Source organism: Tenrec ecaudatus, chromosome 7 (genome assembly GCF_050624435.1).
Source record: "Tenrec ecaudatus isolate mTenEca1 chromosome 7, mTenEca1.hap1, whole genome shotgun sequence".
NCBI lineage: Eukaryota > Metazoa > Chordata > Mammalia > Afrosoricida > Tenrecidae > Tenrec > Tenrec ecaudatus.
Window position 1 is genome coordinate 36,888,784 of NC_134536.1, and position 20,948 is coordinate 36,909,731.

Consider the following 20,948-nt stretch of genomic DNA (forward strand, 5'->3'; position numbering starts at 1 on the left):
TTATTTCCCCAGTGTAGGATTTCATATTAGAAAAGACACAGGTACCAACTGGTAGAACTACAGCATTTTCTTGCTGACCGAGCGAGTGAAAGCTATTGTGGTTGTAAAACCCAAGTGGAAACCACTATACATGCTCTACGTACAAAACTAATTAACTAATAAACCCACAGTGAATGCAATTATTAAGGTTTTGGAAGGTGCTGGAGTGGAGACTTGATTTCTATGAAGTCCTCATTGCGTTTGTTTATTTGAGCTATGAGGAAGACCAAGGGAACTTGGAGAATAGTAGATTTTCCTAAATTTAATCCGGCGGTGACTTTGATTGTAGCCACTGTTTCAGATGTGGTTGTAAGAGGAAAGCTCCACATCTGCATGTACCTGTAATGCAATTTTATTCTGGCGATTTTTTTCTCCCTCTATGTTGTCATCCCTCAATATCCTAAAAAAAATTGTGTAGAGTGGATTTGTTGCAGAACCACTTAGGACACCAAGATCAACTCGTGCATTCCTATAAGAGCTCTAAGAGCCCCCAGTAAAGGTATTTGGAAAAAGAGGGAGGTCAGAAAAATGGAAAAAATTCAAGACATACATCATTAATATATGGTAGATATGAAATAAAAAATACTACCACAGTCACCCCAGGGTCTTAGTTGCTTTTCTCTCTCTCATGGCCATTGTATCATTGCAGATTTCAGATGATGATTCTAATTTGCTAATAGTAGCTTTAATCTTTTGAGTCTGTTTTCAGCTAAAAGGAAAACCTTACTATAAAGAATTATCGAAAGAAGTGTAGCTATAAAGAAACACAAAATTTATGAAGAAACCTAGCCTCAATTTATAACTGTGGTACAACCACATATACAGTTGATGGCATGATGTAATTCTTCCAGTCCTTCATTGTTGGCTACTGTGTAGAATAGGGCACCACTGTACACAACGGGCAGTATCCAGGAGAATCTGATGCACATTTTGCTGACAGACACTGTGAACTTGGTAGGAGAGACCAGAAGATCAGTAACAGCGATGTACCTGCTGATGGCAATAAAAAGCAGAAGAGAGAAAAGTAACATAACACCATATCACAGCATATGTCGAATGTACAAAGGCTGCCTTCAAAGTACCAGCAGCAATTTATGGACCTGACCACGCTGAAGGGCATCATGGTCACACCGACCAAAAAGTCTGGACAGGCCAGGGAGGCAATGAGGAAATTGGTTAGAGAATGCAGCTGCTTGAAATGTAGGACTAATATGATCACCAGAGGTTTCCAAACACTGCGAGCACAGCCCCCAAACCAAAGACCGTGTACAGAAGCACGCAGGGACCTGGGGAGTAGGGAAACTTTGCGAAGGGTCCATTCACACTCTCTCAGAGATCCATGTGGATAGGCTGGGATGCACTGCTTCTCTGGATGCTGCAGTTTATACTGACAGGCATGTCCTTGTCAACCACAGAAAGCAGAGCACCTCCACATTTCCTGAAGGGAGAGAAAAGTTCCCCTAAAGGATATACTTATCAGAAATATGATCTGACACATATGCATTTAACCAGTGACTGTACAGAATGATCAGAAAATCCATATAAATATTTGATAAATGATATAAGTATTACCTTTAATATTATTGTTCTTGATGTAGCACTCAGCTACTTATATAGTGAAGTCTGTATTTTGAACCCACCAGCTCTGCAGAATTCCATAAAGATTTATAGCATGAGGAACACTATGGAGAAGTTCTATTCTGTTCTACAGAGTTCCTGTGAGTCAGAATCCACTCCAGTGCAGTTTAAAAAAATTTTTTTACTTTAGAATATATTGGGGGAAAGGGTTTGAAACCCAATCAGAGTTTACACTGAAGCAAATCTATTGCAAATTTGTTATTGCCACACACACACAAAATATCTTTGCCTTCAAATTTATCAAACACCTTTTATTACCTAGTTTTGATATCTCTCTTTTTGGAAAAGTTTGTGAGATGTGATGGGCTTTGTTATGTGTTACCTTTTATTATCTTCCTTCCCTTGAAAGACTGTGAAGTTAAACAAAGCTCCCAGGACACAGGAAATCCTATCTGAAAATAAACCTGAGTGCAAAGTGTGAATACTGACCAAAAATTTAAATGCATTTTGTTCCACTTGTTTAATGTTTTAAAAAATCCTGATTAAATCCCATAAGGAGCATATTTTTAAAATATCATTACACTTTCATAAACAAAGGTGTAATTAGCATAAACAAATGCTTATAAATGATATCCATAAATACATACAAAAGATGGTGCTTCATTAATTATCTGGACTGTGGAGGGAGATTTACTTTAATATGCAAAACTACGAAGCACTATGAGATGAGAACATTAAAATTTTAAGATTACCTAATGAAATACAAGGAAAATCATTTGTGAAAATCCAATACATGTCCATTAATAGAAGAAATCTGGGATTTCCGGGAAAATGACGACCAAGTAACACATACCAGAGTGATTGCAGAAATCACCACAGGACAGACACTGAGAAGGAATTCCACTCTTCCAGATCACAGGAGGAACATCATACAGATAAGTAGGTTTTGAGGAGCTATTGTCTTTTGGCTTACCACTGTAGAGGCTGATTAAGGCTTACCCTTAGCCCTGTCTCAATCTTGGTCAGATCTGGACGTTTTTGCTCAATCCAAGGCCTTTAATTCCACACAAACACAGTTTGCTGCTGCATTAGGGCAGTGTTTAAACCCCTCCAGCCCCATGGTCAGGCGATAGAAGATCAGCTATTTCTTTACTTCAATCAGCTGGGAGAACTCCCACCGCTCTTTGTGGCATCCTATTCGGCTGGGGGAACATCTACCCACCTTCCATGACACTTCATGTGGCAAGGGGAGACCTTGACCATACTCCGTGGATCCAATGGCTAAGGAAGTTCCTTGAGCTCACCACAGTGCTTCACACAGCCTAAGGCAGCTTCACCAGCCCTCTCTATCTCTTCATGCTCCTGCAGGAACCTCTGAATGACATATGTGGCGATTTTGCAGACCAAGGAAATTCCGCCTATCCATGGTGCTCTCCATCAAAGCGTGCACACCCACCAGCCCTCTGCTGCACTCATGTGGCAGTAGGCACCCCTGCACGCTCTCTGAGATATTCTAAGCTTCTGTGTAACACACCACCATGGCTACCTTTGAGATCATCCAGTGTAGTGATATCCTTGTGGGTCCACAACCATCCAAAAAGCATCCCCTGAGAGGACCATCCATCCTGCCCACCAAATAAGTAAAGACTGGTTGCTAGGGAAAGAGTAAAATCACAGGAGGACAAAACAATAGCCCAAGCCCCAGTGCAGTTATCTGCAGGAAGTTTGAAGAAGCATTCCTATAAGTCTCCAAAAGAGAGAGCCCAGTGCTCTTCACCACTCTGGAAAATAGTACCAAGCTCCTCTAAAACAACACAATGCAAAGAGAAATCAGCCCCAACAACCTCAACAGAAAAATAAGAGAATCAAAAAACAATGTTAGAAGGTGGCCTTAACCTAACAACACGCATAGAAGAAGCATACATTTCTCTGCCACAGAAAGAAATCTTCAGAATGCTGCTTGGAATCAAACAGCATATGAGGGAAGCAATACAGAAAAAAGATGAAATGTTAGAGGCAATAAATGCCATATAACAAAGGGAAATACAAGAAACAAGGGACGAGAAAACAAAATCCTGAAGTAAATTAGAGACTTTAGCAACAGATTTGAGGAGGCAGAGAATCTCACTAGTGACCTAGAGGATAATGAGGCAAAATTCAACAAACGGGATAGTCAGTCAAATAAGATAATCAAAGAAGCTGAAGGAAATCTGAGAGCCATGTCTAATACTATGAAAATGAACAACGATAAAATATTTGGACTACTGGAACAAAATCCAATAAAAAAGTCAACAGGAAAAATAGTGAGAGAATTCTTAGAGGTAAACTTCCCTAGCTCAATGAATGAAAACCAGGCAACCATTCAGGAAGATTAAAGAATACCAGCTGGACTGGATCCCAAGAAGAAGTCAACAGGGCAGAAAATAGTTAAACAATCCAACATTGAGGGGGAAAAAAAAAAAGAAAATCAGAAGAACAGGTAGGGGAAAACAAGCAGTCACCTATCAAGGTATCCAAATAACAATATTCTCAGATCTATCAGCAGACACTGAAGAAGAGTAGAGAGTAGAGTAATAAATTTCAAAAATTGAAAGAAAAGAAAGCAAACTGAAGAATTCTTGATCTAGCCAAATTATCTAACAAGATAGATGGAGAAAAAGAGACTTCCAAGACAAGGAAAAAGTCAAAGAATATATTATAAGAAACCCAGGTTACAAAAGATCCTTGCCGACTCAGTATGGGCAGAAAAACAGCACTCACTGAACACAAATAAGAGACCACCACATAGAACAACCCCACCCAGAGGGCAACAAAAAGAAAACAGCCCCCAGAATAGCATTGGCTTAAGGATGGAAAGAAGGCAAGAATAACCCCTGCACACACATGCACAACACACTGATAAGAAATGGAGGTTGGAAAACACACAACACAAAAGGAACAGATGAAATCACAGGGTCCACAGATGGATGTAATAGCCCTGAATTTCAATGGATTGAAATCAAGCATTAAAAGGCAAAGGCTAGAAGACTGGATTAGAGACCACAACCTGCCTACAGGAGCCACATTTCAAGATCACAGACAAAAATAGGCTGAGAAGCAAAGGCTGGAAAAAAGTATTCCAAGCAATTGGCAATTCAAAAATAGCAGCGGTTACGATCCTAATCTCAGACAAAATTGATTGCAAGGAGCAAGGTATAACAAGAGATAAGAAGGGGCAAAATATAATGTTCAAAGGAACAATAAACCAAGAACCAGTGAGTATAATAAGTGTATACGCATCCTAGAAGAGAACTGCAAAATTAATCAATCAAACACTGCAAAGATAAAAAAAAGAAATCACAGGCTCAACAATTATTATAGGTGACTTTAATACATCACTCTTGAGAAAGATTGAGCACAGAGAGAGAAGCTTAACAAGGAGGCTAAAGAGGTACATATTATAATTAGACAATTGACCTGATATATTTTCAGAGCACTTCACCCAGATGCAATAAATTCACAATCTTTTCAATCCCACGTAGCACATATTCAAAGATAGACCACATGCTGGTACATAAGTCGAACCTGTGTTATTTATAGCACATACAGATCACACAGACTTCTCTCTCTGATCACTATGCGATAAGGCTAGCAATCCACAAAGCACAATGAAGACTACAAGGGCAAACAATTGGAGGATAGATAACTCTCTATTGCAAAAGGAGTGGGTATGGCCCCAATTCAGGAATGAAATTAGGAAGTTTCTAGAAACCAATGAGAATGAGAATATGACATACCCAAACCTTTGGAACATAGCAAAGGCAGGTAACAGAGGATGTTTGATAACAATATGTGCACACATGAAAAGGAAAAGAGATTTATGACTGATATGCCGACACAAAACTTACAGCAATTAGAGCAGAGTCAACAGGACAATCATACTAATAGCAAAACAAAGAAATAATAAAAATCAGGGCTGACATTCATGAGACAGAAAACAAGAAAACTATGGAAAACTTTAATGTAGCAAAAAGTTGGCTCTTTGAAAGGATTAACAAAATCGACACACTGCTGGCAAACTTAACCAAAGAAAGGAAGGAACGATTTCAATAACAAGGATGAGAGATGAAACAGGGATCTTTACAATGGACCCTAGTGAAACCAAAAGGACAATTACACAGTACTATGAAGATCTGTACTCCAATGAATACAACAACTTGGAAGAAATAGCCAAAATACTTGGAAAAATGATCCCTCCCAAAACTATCCCAGGTGGACATTAAGAACCTCAACATACCCATAGCAATAGAAAAAATAGACAAGGTTATCAAGGGATTATAAATTTAAAAACCCTGGACATGAGAACTCTACCAAGCATTCAGAGAAGAATTGACATAAATCCTACACAAACTCTTCCAGAATATAGAAAAAGATGGCAGACACCCAAACTCTTTTCATGAAGCTAGCATAACTCTAATACCTAAACCAGACATGGATATCATGGGAATTGAGAACTACAGACCAATATCTCTAATGAACATGGATTCAAAAATCCTAATGAAATACTAGGTAAGAGAATACAAAAGTATATAAAATAAATAATTTGCTATGACTAAATGGGATTCATACCAGGGATACAGGGATGATTCAACATAAGAACAACCATTATTGACATTTGCAACATTGACATGAAAACTATACCAACCACATGATAATATTGATAGATGTTGACAAAATATTCAACAACATCCAACACCAATTCCTATTTAAGACACTCAAGAATATAGGAGTACAAGGAAAATTCCTCAAGATAATACAAAGTTCATGGCTTTCTGTTTTAGAACCACAGTGCCTCGTGCAATGAATGCTACAGTGAATAGCCCCAATAGGATCAGAGCTCTTTTCTTTAGTATGCGTCTCCAAATTCTGTAATGGTGAGCTTAATTCTAAGGTTGAATTAAGGTGTTATTTTCATTTCTTATAAGCACTAAATAAACTGCATTGCTGCATTTCAGAAAAAAAAGATAATAAAGCTACATATGAAAAACAACAGCCAACATGGTAGTCAATGGAGAAAAGATGAAATCAATCTCACTGAAATAGTGGACCAGACAAGGTTGACCCCTGTTCCCACTCTTATTTAACATTGTACTAGAGGTTTTAGCTAACAGCATAAGGCAAAGAAAGGACATCTAAGGTATTCCCTTGGGGAAGGAAGAGGTGAAAAAAAATTATTTGCAGATGATATGATTTCATATATGGAAAATTCCAAAAGCTCCACAAGGGTAGTACTGTAAGCAATAGAGGACTATGGCAGGGAGGCAGGATACAAGGTCAACAAACAGAAGTCTATCGGACTGCTATACACATTGGAAAAAACTGTGGAAAAGGATATCAAAAAAGTAGTACCCTTCACAATAGCCAAGCAGAAATTGAAATATCTAGGGCTATACCTGACTAAAAAACCAAAAGATGTGTAGGAGGAAAACTTCAGAACACTATTTAAAGAAACCAAGATTGAGCTCAACAAATTGAAGTATATTCCATACTTGTGGACCAGAAGACTCAATAGTGTAAAAATGTCAGTTCTGCCCAAGGCACTATATAAGTTTAATGATATCCTGACAAGGATACCATCATCTAACTTCAAAGAACTGGAAAAACTGATTACCAACTGCATATGGAGAGGGAAGAAGCCCAGAATTAGAAAATTCCACAAGAAGAAGGACAAAGTGGGAGTGCTTGCTTTACCTGACTTTAACACCTATTATACAGGCACAGTGGGCAAAACATAGTGATACTGGTATAATGATAGATACCCAGACCAATGGTAAAGAATTGAAAACCCAGAAAAAAATAATCAGCATACATACAGCTGATCTTTGATGAAGGTCTAAAAAATATCAATGGGAAGCAGATGCCTTCTTCAACAAGTGGTGCTGGAAAAACTGGATATCTACCTGCAGAAACATGATGCAAGACCCTTCCCTCCCTCCATGCACAAGAATAGACTTAAGGTGGATCACAGACCTTGAGGTAAAACCCCCAAATATTAGGGCTATCAATGAAGGAATTGGGACAAACCTGAGAACTTTGGTGCAGGGACTACATAGGCTATCGGAATTAGGGAAGGACACAAATATAAAAGAGGCAAAAATTGACCAGTGGGATATTCTGAAGATAAAACACCTGTGTACATCAAAATTAATCTCCAAGAGAGAGCCTACAGACTGGCACACATCTTTAGTAATGACACATGAGACAAAGACCTTAGTACTAAAATCTACAATACTTTGTTAGTTTATAATAAGACAAAATCTAACCACTGAGGAAGTGGGGAAAGACTTGAAAAGAAGTATCACAATAGCAGAAATCTGAATGTCCAATAAACATGAGAAGATGTTCCCGATCATTACCCATAAGATATATGCAAACTAAAACAACTATGAGACACCATCTAACACCCTAAAAGGTAGAATAATTCAAAATATCAGAAAATAACAAGTGTTGGAGGGGCTGTGATGAGATAGGAACTTTCGTCCACTGCTGGTGGACCTGTAGGTATGTACAACACTATAGGCCTCGATTTGGCGATATCTAAAACAGGGGAAAATCTAGGTACCATACGACATGGCAATCCACGTACTGGATATATGCCCAGGAGAGGCAAGAAACAAACCACAGCCAGACATTTGCGCTCCACTGTTCATTGTGGCATAGTTCACAATAGCAAACAGTTGGAAACAATCCAAATTTCCATCAATGGACAAATGGATTAAAAAACTGTGGTACATATATTCAATGGAGTACTCTGCATCCCTAAAAATCAGTGCTGAGTACATGAAGCACTTCGCTGAATTGGCCGAATTGGAGGAAATAATGCTAAATTAAGTAAGCCAAGCACAAAACGACAAGTACAACATGAATTCGCTGAAGTAAGCTTAAATATGCAAAAGGGGAACATGGGAAAAGCTACTGTATACATACATTCCCAGGGTGAGGTCCAGGTACTATGAGAGGGACCAGACCCAATCCAGGGATATATATGGCAGCCAACTAAAAAGGAGGGGAAAAGAAAGACATGTGTAGCGGGGGAACAGGGCACTAACCTACCCAAGGGGAGGGTATTGTTTATATCTCCACATGAGAGGGAGAGAGAGAGAGACCAGGCTTCAATTCCATGTGCCAAGATATGAATGCAACATACTGGCGTGAGGAAGGGAAGTAATAGAGAGGTCTTTGGGGCTAGCCCCAATCCCAGCTATGTGGAGAGACACCCCCCTCCCTCAAGCAGAATTCAGTTCAGAGGACAGCACTGAAGCTACAGCTCAAGCAGAAGGACTCGTCTGATTAGAGCACACAGGAGCAAATGAAGAAGGAAGAAGAAAGAATGGAATGCATCGTGGCCCACCAACCCCTAGGATGATATTCCTTCTCAGAGCAGCCAATGCATAGAGAAGACCACAGGGCCAGCTCTACCAGGAGATACAACATCCCTCACTGACCCATAACACTATGGGACACAGAATTAGAGATACAGTATGGGGATCTGACCTTATCACAGTGGGGTGAAACACTAAGGGTGTGCAACAGAGTAACCAGGCAAGCAAAGCAACGAAGTCCCTGGAAACACCAAAAATAGACTTTGGGTCTAGGGTGAGGCACCCCATCAGCTTCAACCAGAAACACTCCTAAGGTCAATAAACAGACCTGGAATGATTCATAAGCTTTTCTTTTATTGTCATTTTTCCATTGTTATAGCTTTGTGGGGTTTTATTCTTCGTTTTGTTTTAGTTTTCTTTGGTTGCTTTGTTTTGCTCTGTCCTGGTTTTTTTGTTTGTTTGTTTTTGCTATTATTTGTTTCTGCATGTCTATGTAGATAAGATAGGCAGGATAAACCACCTGGAGAAGAAAACAATGGGATCAGTGGTTCGGAGGGGACATGGAGAGGGGGAGGGGGGGTAAGGGTGGGGGTTGTCAACCAACCCAAGGACAAGGGAACAACAAGTGATCTTAAAATCCATAGCGACGGGGATATAGGATGCTTGGTGGGGCTTAATCAAGGACATTGCAGCTGAGAGGAATTACTTGAGTCCAAATGCAGGCCCAACATGGTAGTGGGACAAGAGGAAAGTAAAAGGAAATAGACAAAACAAGTAGGAGGCAAAGGACATTTACAGAGGTCTAAATACAGGCATGTGCATAAGTAAATATATTCATATATAAGGATAGGGAAATAGATCTATGTACATTTATTTATATGCTAAGTAGTAAGGTAGCTGACAGAGATTGGGCTTCTACTCAAGTACTCCCTCAATGCAAGAACACTATTTTCTAATAACCCGGCATTCTGTGATGCTCACCTTCCCAATACAACCACAGAAGACAAAATTGGTACATAAGCAAATGTGGTGAAGAAAGCTGATGGTGCATAAGCAAAGGTGGTGAAGAAAACATATAGCATCTGAGGTCTTAAAGGCTGGAAAATCAATAAGTGTCCATCTACCTGAGAAGCAACAAAGCCAATATGGAAGAAGCACACCAGCTAGTGTGATCGTGAGGTATTGATGGGATCAAGCATCAGGCATCAAAGACCCAGAACAAAAAATCATATCAATGTAAATGAGGGGATATGCAGAGTGGAGACGCAAAGACCATCTGTAGACAATTGGGCATCCCCTTACAGAAGGGTCATAAGGCAAAAAATGAGCCAGTCAGGGTGCAGTACAGCATTGATGAAACACACAACTTTCCTCTAGTTCATTAATGCTTCTTACCCACTCTCTGCACTCATGACCCCAATTCTACCTTAAAAATTTGGCTAGACCAGAGCATGTACATAGGTACAGATACGTGCTGGAAACACCAGGAATACAGGGCAGATAAATCCCTCAGGACCAATAATTAGAGTAGTGATACCAACAGGGTAAGGGTAATATGGGGGGAGAAATGGGGAACCGATCACAATGTGCTACATAAAATTGCATCCCTGGGGAAGGACAATAGAAAAGTAACTGAAGGGAGAAATCAGTCAGTGTAATACATAAAAAAATAATAATTTATAAATTATCAAGGGTTAAGAGGAAGGTGGCAAAGGGAGGGGGGAAATGATCTGATACCATGGGCTCAAGTAGGAAGAAAGTTTTCTGAAAATGATGATGGTAACATATGTGCAAATGTGCTGACACACTGGATGTACATATGGATTGTGCCATACGAGCCTCCAATAAAATGATTAAATATATACTTTTTGTTTAGATCAGTAGTTCTCAACCTTCATAATGCCATGACCTTTAACACAGTTCCTCATGTTGTGGTGACCTCTTAACCAAAAAATTATTTTCGTTGCTACTTCATAACTATAATTTTGCTACTGTTATGAATTGGGTGATGGCTGTGAAAGGGTCATTCAAGCCCCAAAGGGGTCGTGACTCACAGTTTGAGAACTGCTGGTTTAGAAGAACAATAACCAGAACGTGTGTTGCTCCTCATAGGGACACTTGAGAGCACCCTTTTCATATACATAGTAAGATCAAGATGTTTCAATGTCAGACGAAAAAATGGGATATGAATCCTCCCAGGAAAACCATAACTCCAAATGAAGTTCACGCTTTCATCTATGCAACTTAGCTAATAATCATGAATCTATTTGCATCAAGTGTTTACAGATACAATGTACAAACAAGAAATATCACCTGCCTTTATTTGTTGTTCATGATAATAATTATAAAAATATAAGAACACGATGATGTCAAGATAAAATCAACACCTTTATTGAATTTAAAGTCAGAAATGGCAGGTGTTCAGCTCCCATGGCTGTAATTGCATGAGAAGGAATCAGCAAGGAGGGACTGTAGCTCCCACGGAGGGCGATGAGGGGAAGGGGTTCAGGTAAAGATCACAAGGCTGCAGAATAGTGATCTGGATTTTAGATCATGCTGCTCAAAGATTAACAGATACAATGTGTACATGAGAATTGAGAAAAATAGCATGAGAATTTCAACTGCTTTAAATGTAGGAGAGACAGAATGTTACTTTCTTTTATTTTTCATCATTGAATTCTGAATCTGTTATCAATTACTATCTGATGTGATACCATAAACAAGCTTACTTTGGCTTTTCTACCAAAGCTGTACCACACTGACATACCGCCCATGTGGTCTACCTAGCTTGCACATGAGAGTTTTGGATAGTCTTCGTATGTGTCATTTTGAACAAAATGGCCATCTTTCCCATAATATGAAAAAGGGATATCCCTACTTCCTCAAACTATGTGTATGTGTTTACCAATATGTCCCCTCTAGGCCTCGGAAGGGCTATGACTTAGTGACCGCATTGGCATGCTTCAGATCACCCATATATGAGGTCACATTTGTGAAAATTAATTCATGTTATAACCTTGCTCCTTACTGTAGTCAAGAACTTGCTGTGGAAGCTATTAAACCCCAATCCCTTAATAACTCATTCTGTGGCATACAGTGGAATCCGCTTTATAGTGATAGAAGAAAGAATAAAACTTCCCTAATGGGTTTCCAAGCTGGTAAATGTTTCCTGAAGCCTAAAGACTCATATTTAGCCCGTAGAGTAGCTGGAGGGCGTCAACTGCCGACCTTTAAGTTAGCAGCCCAATAGGTAACCCACAGTTGACCAAACACCCCATTGCCACCAAGTCTATTTCAACACATAGAAATCATATATGACAGGGTAGAAGTGCCCTTAGGGTATCAGGGACTCTAACACTTTAGACCATCGCTTGTCTGTCATTTCATCATAGTCTGGTGGCTTACTACTGCTGTGTCGCTGGAAGCTCTGTCACTGGTATTTCAAATGCTCACAAGGTCACCCAGAGAATGTAGGTTACAGCAGAGCTTCTAGATTAAGAACGATCGTTGCAGCAGTAAATTGGAAGTACATCTAACTGGATTCAGATGTGGATACAGAACAAGAGCTATTATTACAGATGTCAGATAGAACTCGGTAGACAGCAGAGTATTCCAGAATGATGCTTCCTTGTGTTGTTTTAACTATACAAAGGAATTCAACTGTGTGGATCATAATTAGCTTTGGTGTGGAACATAACTGACTGTGGATCACCTTGAGAAGAATGGGAATTCCATAACAATGCATTGCACTTATGAGGAACATTTTCATAGATCAAGAGGCAGTTGTGTGAGCAGAACAGGGGACTATTGCATGGTTTATAACAGGAATGTGTGCATGAGGGCTGCTTCGTCTCCCTGAAATTATTCCATCTATATGCTGAAAAATAATCAGATAATAGGGATTATCAGAAGAAGAACACAACATCAAAAAAGGATGAAGGCTTATGAGCAATCTGTGATATGCAGATGACACAATCTGGCTGAAAGTGTGGAGGTCTTGAGGCCCCTGAGAAAGATCAAGGATCGATGCAATTGAATTGTAGTGCTGGGGAAGAATATTTAAATGGCTTGGACTGCTAAAAGGACAAACTGTACAAGCCAGTAGGCTTTGGAAGAAGTAAGACTAGACTGCTCCTTAGAGGCAAGGATGGCAAGACTTCACCTTATATACTTTGGACATATTGTCAGGGAGACCAGTCGCTGGAGAAGGACATCGTATTTGGTAGAATAAAGAGGCAGTGGAAATGGGAAGGGCTCTAACAAGATGGATTGATCCAGTGGTTCCCAGCAATGGGATCAAGCAGAGAAACAATTGTGAGGCTGGTGAGGATCATGTGTATTTTGTTCTTTTGTTCAGAGGGTCATGATGAGTTGGAACCAATTGCATGATACTGTACAACAACAACAACACAAAAAATCTTCAGAGGAGCAGACAGACTCATCATTTTTCTACGGATATTTTCATGGGTTCAAACATATGACCACCAGTTAGCAGTTCAATGCATACCCACTCTACCACAGGGTTCCCAAAGCGTGGACATGGACGGCAGTGTCAATATGATTTGCTGTCAAAATGGGCAGCAGTGTCGATATTATAGAACAGTATGGTCTGTAGGATGTTATTGGACAGATGATCAAAGCAAGATTAGAGGTGAACTATATGATTCAAACCTTGTTTCATCTGTATAAGGAGAAAGGTTTTCATTATGAGGAGTAGAAGGCCAATGTCAACCAAAATAGTATGCCATATTTAATTCCCAGATTTGTACTGGTTCACAGAGCAGGAACCCTGGAAGTAAGGGGAGGCCGGATCCCTCTGAAGAAGGATATGTTCAACACTTTATAGTGTCTATATCTTCATCAAATCCTGTCCTAATGTTGAGTGTAGCTACTTACCAAGAGAATTAGCAGTAGAGAGGTACAACTATAAAGGTGGCTGGTGGTATACTGGACACGTTTTCCGTGGAATTAAGTCCAGGAGGCACAAAAGGCTGCATTGTTCACTAGGTATAGACATTAGGTGATCAGAAGAAATCGAGTTTACCTCAGGTCCATCACACAGTGGATCCAGGGTGTGACTGAAACGACCCTTTGCCCAGTTCAGCACACAATAAAATAAACACACTTAACAACTGGCAAAACTCCAGCTTCTTCTAGCTGACCCAGAAAGAGAGAGCTATTGTTGGGGGAAAAGCCGAGTGGAAACCACGAGTATTGGCTCTCCTTACAAACGGAGTAACCAAAAATTCTATCGGTAAAACCTTTAATGGCTTAAGAGATGCTGCAGGGGAGGCTTGATTCCCACCAGGTCTTCATAAACATGTCTAGTTGTTCTACAAGCAAGGCAAATAGCTCTAGAGAATTCCAGTGGATCACCACAATGTCATTCGGGTTGTGACCATGAGGAGGGTCACAGATTTTAAGCTGTCTAGTCCTAGGTGTTTGTCCCACTACCAAGAAAGACTTCACGCGAGGGGCAAAGTCCAGACCAGAGTCAGAGAGAAGGAGGGACAGAAGGAGTGAGTGTATTGGATGGGGATACTTAGAAAAGAAGACCAAAGACCCTCAGCTGGTCTGAAAGGCCTGGCAAAATGGCAAGCGTGGCCTTATGTTCAACTGATGGCAGACGCCCTCCTGGGCTGACTTTCTGGCAGGCCTTCTGCTATTGGCGGGTTTCTAGGGTACATCTCTTTTATTGTGGCATGTCAGCACCCAACACAATGCTGTGCTCTTGTGTCAGACTTCAAAATCAAGTCACTGTGGGCATTGTCAGAACATCTCATCTTTCTTCCCACCTTCACCCATGCCCACCCCAATCCTTTCATGATTCACAATCTGTCCAGGTCGCCTCCAGGAATAAGGCAATGTGTTTCCGTCTGCCCCCCACCTCCTTTGTGTTGGTGCATCTGTGGCATGGCTCTGCCTCACTTTGAGTTAAGCTTCCCGCAGTTTCCTTCCAATATCACCTCTTCTCCCCTTGCCAGTCTCTCACTAGCCAACAAGGTGGTGGTTTAGATTGCAGCTGCTGTTTCAGATGCGGTTACAAGGACAAAGCAGCACACCGAGTGACACCTGGTCTGTAGCTTTAAAAAAATCTGTCAAATGCGTTTTTTCTCTCTACAGCCATCCATCAATATCCCTGGAAGTGTGAAAGGGATTGGATGCAAAAGTCTGTCAGATACCAAAATGCACTATGTTCACATCCTTTATAAGAAATAGAGTAGTGTTTACATATGACTATTCACATTCTCCCTTGGTGCTATAAATCATCCTAGATTTCTTGTAATCCCTACAATATAAATGCTATGCAAATAACACCCCATACGCCTCCCCCTCCCCAGCTTTCAGAGATTCTTTTGACCACTGTATTAGAGCTTAAGTGTTGAGCACGCTGGTTTCCAAAAGGGCATGATTGGCAGTGACAGCCCCAAATGCATGTGGAGAGTCCCCAGGTAAAGTTAGCCTCCAATGAATGCTCTCTAATCATTCAAGGGGATCTAGATTATCTTGGCCTCTGGCAGACTGCCTGGGTCACTGGACTGTCTCCACCCCTTTCCAGCCAGCCCAGGGAGGGACAGTCTCTCTCTTGGATGCTACCTGAGGTGCATTCTTGATGGCAGTCACTATTCGGGGACAGTACAGGGGATCCCATAATCATAAATAATGCCCCATCACTGTGGTCCTTACTTGGCATGTTCATAAGACCCTGGACCAATCTTGTAAAACCTTCTATCTAACAATGTATGTGTCCCAATTTTGGTCCTATTATTGCTTCTATAGTCCCACCTGTAACTGCTGTATTGCCCGGCCTTAAGTCATGCTTTTGTGCATTTCCTTTACCCGCTGACTCCCCTTTTAAAGCTTGGCATGTCAATGAAACCTAGATGCCACTTCAACTTCCTGTTGGTGGTCTCCCTCATCTGCATGGTGTGTCTGTGCCTTTGAGTGGTACTTGTCTCTTTTAAGACTTAATAAATGTTCTTGTTAAATTATAGTTGAGATGCGGTCACTTTTGTGACCCCCAAAATATTTTAGCTGCAAAACCTGCTGTTCATGAAGGCAGAATGTACCTAACATTATTGATAACTATCCTGTTACAGTATGAATTATATCCTTCTATACTCTACACTCCAATTTATGTGAAGCTCATTTTCCTTAGAATGTCTAAGAATTGTTAAATGGGTCAATTTTGAATACTTTACACTGCAACTACTTTTGATTCTTTGTCAACAGATATGCATAACACCACTTTAGCCAGGCATTCACTTTTTGATAACTATGACAGGAATCATCATGCCACTTCACCTTAACCAATGGGACTTCTCAATCAATGTTAACCCTCCTTTCCCCACTTCAGTGTGTCCTTGGTGATCAATAATAATATCTGTTTTCTAGTCATTTATATGAAAATTGTTTTGTATACGGTAGTCCCTCTTGTTAACTCGTTTTGTACATACAGCCTAAGATTTCAAGTTTTATCCATATTGTAATAAGTATCAAGAGTTTATTTCTTCTACTGGTTGAAGGTTGTATCATCGTACATATGAACCACATTTTGTTTGTCCATTCATCTGCTGAGGACATTGAGGTTGCTTCTACCTGTTGGCTGTGGTAAACAGTGCTGCAGTGGGGAATGCATCTCTATTTGATACTCTGCTTTCAAGGCCTTTGAGTAGACACCTAGAAGTGGAAACACTGGGATATATATATATATATATATATATATATATATATATATATATATATACATATATATATTCATACATTTATCTGCATTTTCTATGTGATTCCACCAATAAAATTATAAAACCAATAGTTATTTTTCCTGATTCCTTAATATCTAAAATAAAGCAAAATGCTCAATAGTATTTGGTCCTAAATTCCATATCTGATCACCTTTTCTTGAGTAAGTTCCTCTTTTCAACAGCTCTGAGTGCCTTGTTATTTTGATTACCCACAGTGTACAAACATTGGGTATTTTTTAGAAAACGTTGGAATCACAAATTAAAGGATACACTCTGCCCTTCACTATGGTGGGCAGGTAGCACCACAAAACTCATGCAGTGAGAAAATCATTGGCGAAACTGCACCCTCAGTCCATGGTTATTGCCAACACTATGAAATCTTATTACTGTGCTGAGTCCAAAATGATGGATAAAAAATGATACAGAGAAGTCCTAGCAGTTCCAGAGAGAACAAGCCACAAGAAACAAGCTTCAGAGAAATGAGGTAAGTCAGTCCAATCTAGAGAAAGACATTGAGTTTGAAATGGTAACAGGAAATATGAAACCCGGACCATTTGAAAGTGACAGAAGGTTTAGGCATGAAAAGGAGCCTCGGAAGGAACAAACAATACCTGGCAGCCGGAAAGAGGCAAATTGTGAGGAAACTGTAAACCCAGTTTAGGAAAAGAGGTAAAAACCTGTTTACACTATTTAGCAAACACCATCGTAGCAAATGCTTTATGATGCTCACTACCAAATAACAGAAATGATAAAGCATATACTTTTGTGAACAAATAAGTGATTTATTTGCTTCCACCAATGTAACAGATACTGTTCATAGACTATAGTTTATGTCTACAATTTATACACAAATATTTCTTATCACATATTTAGCCTTCTTTGGAAAATAAATTGATGGTGGAAGAACTATCTTTTAATACTTTACTTGTTAAAATGAGTTTTATCGCTCTCCTAAACCAAGGGTAAAATACAGCATATATCAAAGGATTTAGAGATGAGTTATAATAAGCAAACCAGACTAATATTTCATAGACAAAAGAAGGGGTCATAATACCCAAATAAGCATCAAAAATTGAGTCAATCATAAATGGTAGCCATGAAATCATAAATGCCACCACGGTGATCCCCAGGGTCTTAGCTGCTTTTCTCTCTCTCTTGGCCACTCTGGTTTTGTAAATTTCCGATGAGGATTCTGAATTGCTAACAGTGGCTTCAACCTTTTGAGCCTGTTTTCTCGCCACAAGAAAAATCTTACTGTAGAGAGTGATCATAACAAGTGTAGGTGTGAAAAAGAACAGGAAATCGGTCAAAACCCAATCTTGATTTAAAACAAGTTGACAATGACCTATGCAGTAGAGGTCACGGGATAATTCCTCTAACCCATCATCATTGGCTCCTGTGTAGAACAGGACACCACTGTACACAACGGGCAGGATCCAGGAGATGCTGATGCACATTCCTGACACAGACACAGTGAACTTGGTCGGATAGACCAGAGGGTCAGTAACAGCGATGTACCTGTCGATGGAGATGAAGCACAAGTGGAAGAGAGAAGAGTAGCAAAATGACATATCAAAGCAGCTGTGAAGGGTACAAAAGCTGTCCCCGAAGTACCAGCAGCTCTCCACAGACCTGACCATGCTGAAGGGCATCACGGTCACTCCCACTAAAAAGTCAGCACAGGCCAGGGAGGCAATGAGGAAATTGGTTGGAGAATGCAGCTGCTTGAAATGCAGTACTGAAATGATCACCAGCATGTTTCCAAACACTGCGAGCACAGCCCCAAAGCCAAACACCATGTAAAGAAGCACGCGGGGTCCCGGTGAGTAGGGAGACTTGACACAGGATCCGTTCATGTTCTCATAGCAGAGCTCCAATGGGAGAGGCGGGGACTCACTGCTGCTGCTGATGGTGTTGCTTACCTGGAGAGACATACTGTCCTTCTTTTCAAACATGGAAAAAATCGGGAGAAAGAAGATCCCATAAGATGAATTTTCATCCTCTAATCACTAGAAATAATTGTCACATATACATTTTTAAATTCAGATCATATGGACCAATCAAGAGTTCCATAAGTGTGTGATAAAACTTGCTATAAGTAATTATAATCACTTTTATTCTTTTTATCCAAAGACACCTGGTTCCCAAAAGAGAAAGTGCTCAGGTGTTATCTAGAGGACTACAGCCTGAGCCAGCAGCTCTGCTGAATCCCAGAAAGACAGCTTTGGAAACTCTACTGGCCAGTTCCCAATCTCACCTGGAATTTTGCTGTGACTCAGATTTGACTCCACTACAGTAGGTTTTCTGCTTCAGATGGAGAAAAATTGAAACCTAAGAAGAATTTATTCCGAAGAAAATCTGTCACAAATTCAGAATTCCAAAAAAAAAAATTCTGGTTTTCTAGGTTATCAAAGCCCTTCTCGTAGCTGGTCTTAATCCCTATTATATTGGTCATTGAAAAGTTATTAAGATGTGGAGGGTTTTGTTATTGTCAGTTACCTTGTAATACCCATTTCCACCTCCCCCTGTGGGAGCAGGTGGAGTTAATAACTCAAGCTCCCAGGACACACAACAAATCCCATGTCAAAAAACCCTTTTGTGCAAGGTGATAATAGTGATGAAAACTTATATTTAATAATCTTACAAAAAGTATTATATTGATATCCTTAAGAAGACTATTTTTTAAATGAGTGACCATTATCACACATCAACAAAGTTGCTTAGTAATAAAAATCTTTATGAATTGAACTCAGGAATGCATATAAAAGATAATAAATGCAAAATTAAGTCTGTACTGAGATTGGAAGTTTAGTATGGCAAAATCAAGGGACCAGATGATGAGAGGTGAGAATCAACTGGAGAGCTTGTCTGCTGCCCAAGAACAGGTGATGCCAAAGACCAAGGACCAAATCAGTCGCTGATTCACACTTGTGGTAATGTAGTTTCATTTCCCCAATACCACTCCATATTGGTGAGCTGTGTTTCAGAGTTCCTGTCGTCACTGAAATGAGAGCTGCAGCCTAGGAAAGAGGGGGAGTCCTGTGGAGAAACAGTGGGTGTCAGGATAGGGGAAGGAAGATGCAGTGTAGAAAGTCATCTAATGCCTGCCTTTGGCCATTAGGAGTTGTTGGATTCTCCTTCTGCTTAGTGTAACCAGGGAGGTCAGCAGTGACTCCCAGGCCATTTACTCAGGTTTCCAGATAAAAGGTGAGAGGGATGTAAACAGGTAAGAACCCAATGGCTAAAACTGACTCGTGCACAGAGAGAGAGAGAAGAACAGGAAGCTCGAATTGCACTGAAACATTAGCCACAATTAATAATTAAATGGCTCCAGAAATCGGTAGAAAAGTAATTGAAACACTTCAACAAGACAATGAATCACTGGTGGCACTCAGTGGTCTCTGGCACCAAATTTCAAGGACAGCTACACCATCAAAGCACTGAACGAGAATCCTACTTCGATAGAACAGTATCACGCATACCACATGCGAGGAAATGTTGCTGAAGATCATGCAAATTGATTGTAGCTGTAGATGGCCAGGAAGCTGCCAGAGGCTCAGGATGGATTCAGAAGAGACGGTGGAACAAGAATTGTCATGGCTGATGTCAAGTGGGTCTTGGCTGAAAGCAGAGACTATGAGAAAGATGATTGCTTGTGTTTTATGGACTATGCAAGGCCATCCAAATGTGTGGATCATAACAAACCTTGCATAACCTGGAGAAGATGGGAGTGCCAGAACACTTCACTGTGCTCATGAGGAATTTGTAAGTGGATCAAGAGGGAGTTGTGCAAATAGAACAAGGGCAGACTGCCTGGTTTAAAACCAGGAAAGGTGCGTGTCAGGGTTGTATCCCCATTTCATACTAACGTAATTATTATTTTGAACAAATTATCAGAAAAGGTAGATAATATGAAGGAGAATGTGGCAATAGCATTAGAGGAAGTCTAGTTAACAACCGTTGATATGCAAATGACAAGGCATTTCTACCTGGTCCTATGGGGCTTCTAGGATTCAGAATGACTTTTACAAAGGCAGTGAACTTTTAATTCATGATTTGACAGTGAGAAATACCATAGGATGAACTCACAGGACAGGATGTGCATGCGAAGGATCAGCCAGGAGATAATTTTGGATCTAACGATGAAAGGAAGTGATGTATTAAGAATAGGGAAAGCTCATTCCAGAGCGTTGTTGCCCATGGGTGTGGTCAAGTCAGGTCCAGC

The 20,948-nt window shown here is 40.2% G+C and overlaps 1 protein-coding gene and 1 pseudogene across 1 annotated transcript; both read right to left on the minus strand.

Moving 5' to 3' along the window:
* Positions 1–559: 559 nt before the first annotated feature.
* Positions 560–11,743, minus strand: LOC142452337 (trace amine-associated receptor 6-like; annotated as a pseudogene).
* Positions 11,744–17,592: 5,849 nt separating this feature from the next.
* Positions 17,593–18,657, minus strand: LOC142452338 (trace amine-associated receptor 6-like). Its single transcript, XM_075553719.1, has one exon. It carries the CDS (start codon positions 18,655–18,657, stop codon positions 17,593–17,595), a length of 1,065 nt encoding a protein of 354 aa, XP_075409834.1.
* Between the last annotated feature and the right edge of the window lie 2,291 nt (positions 18,658–20,948).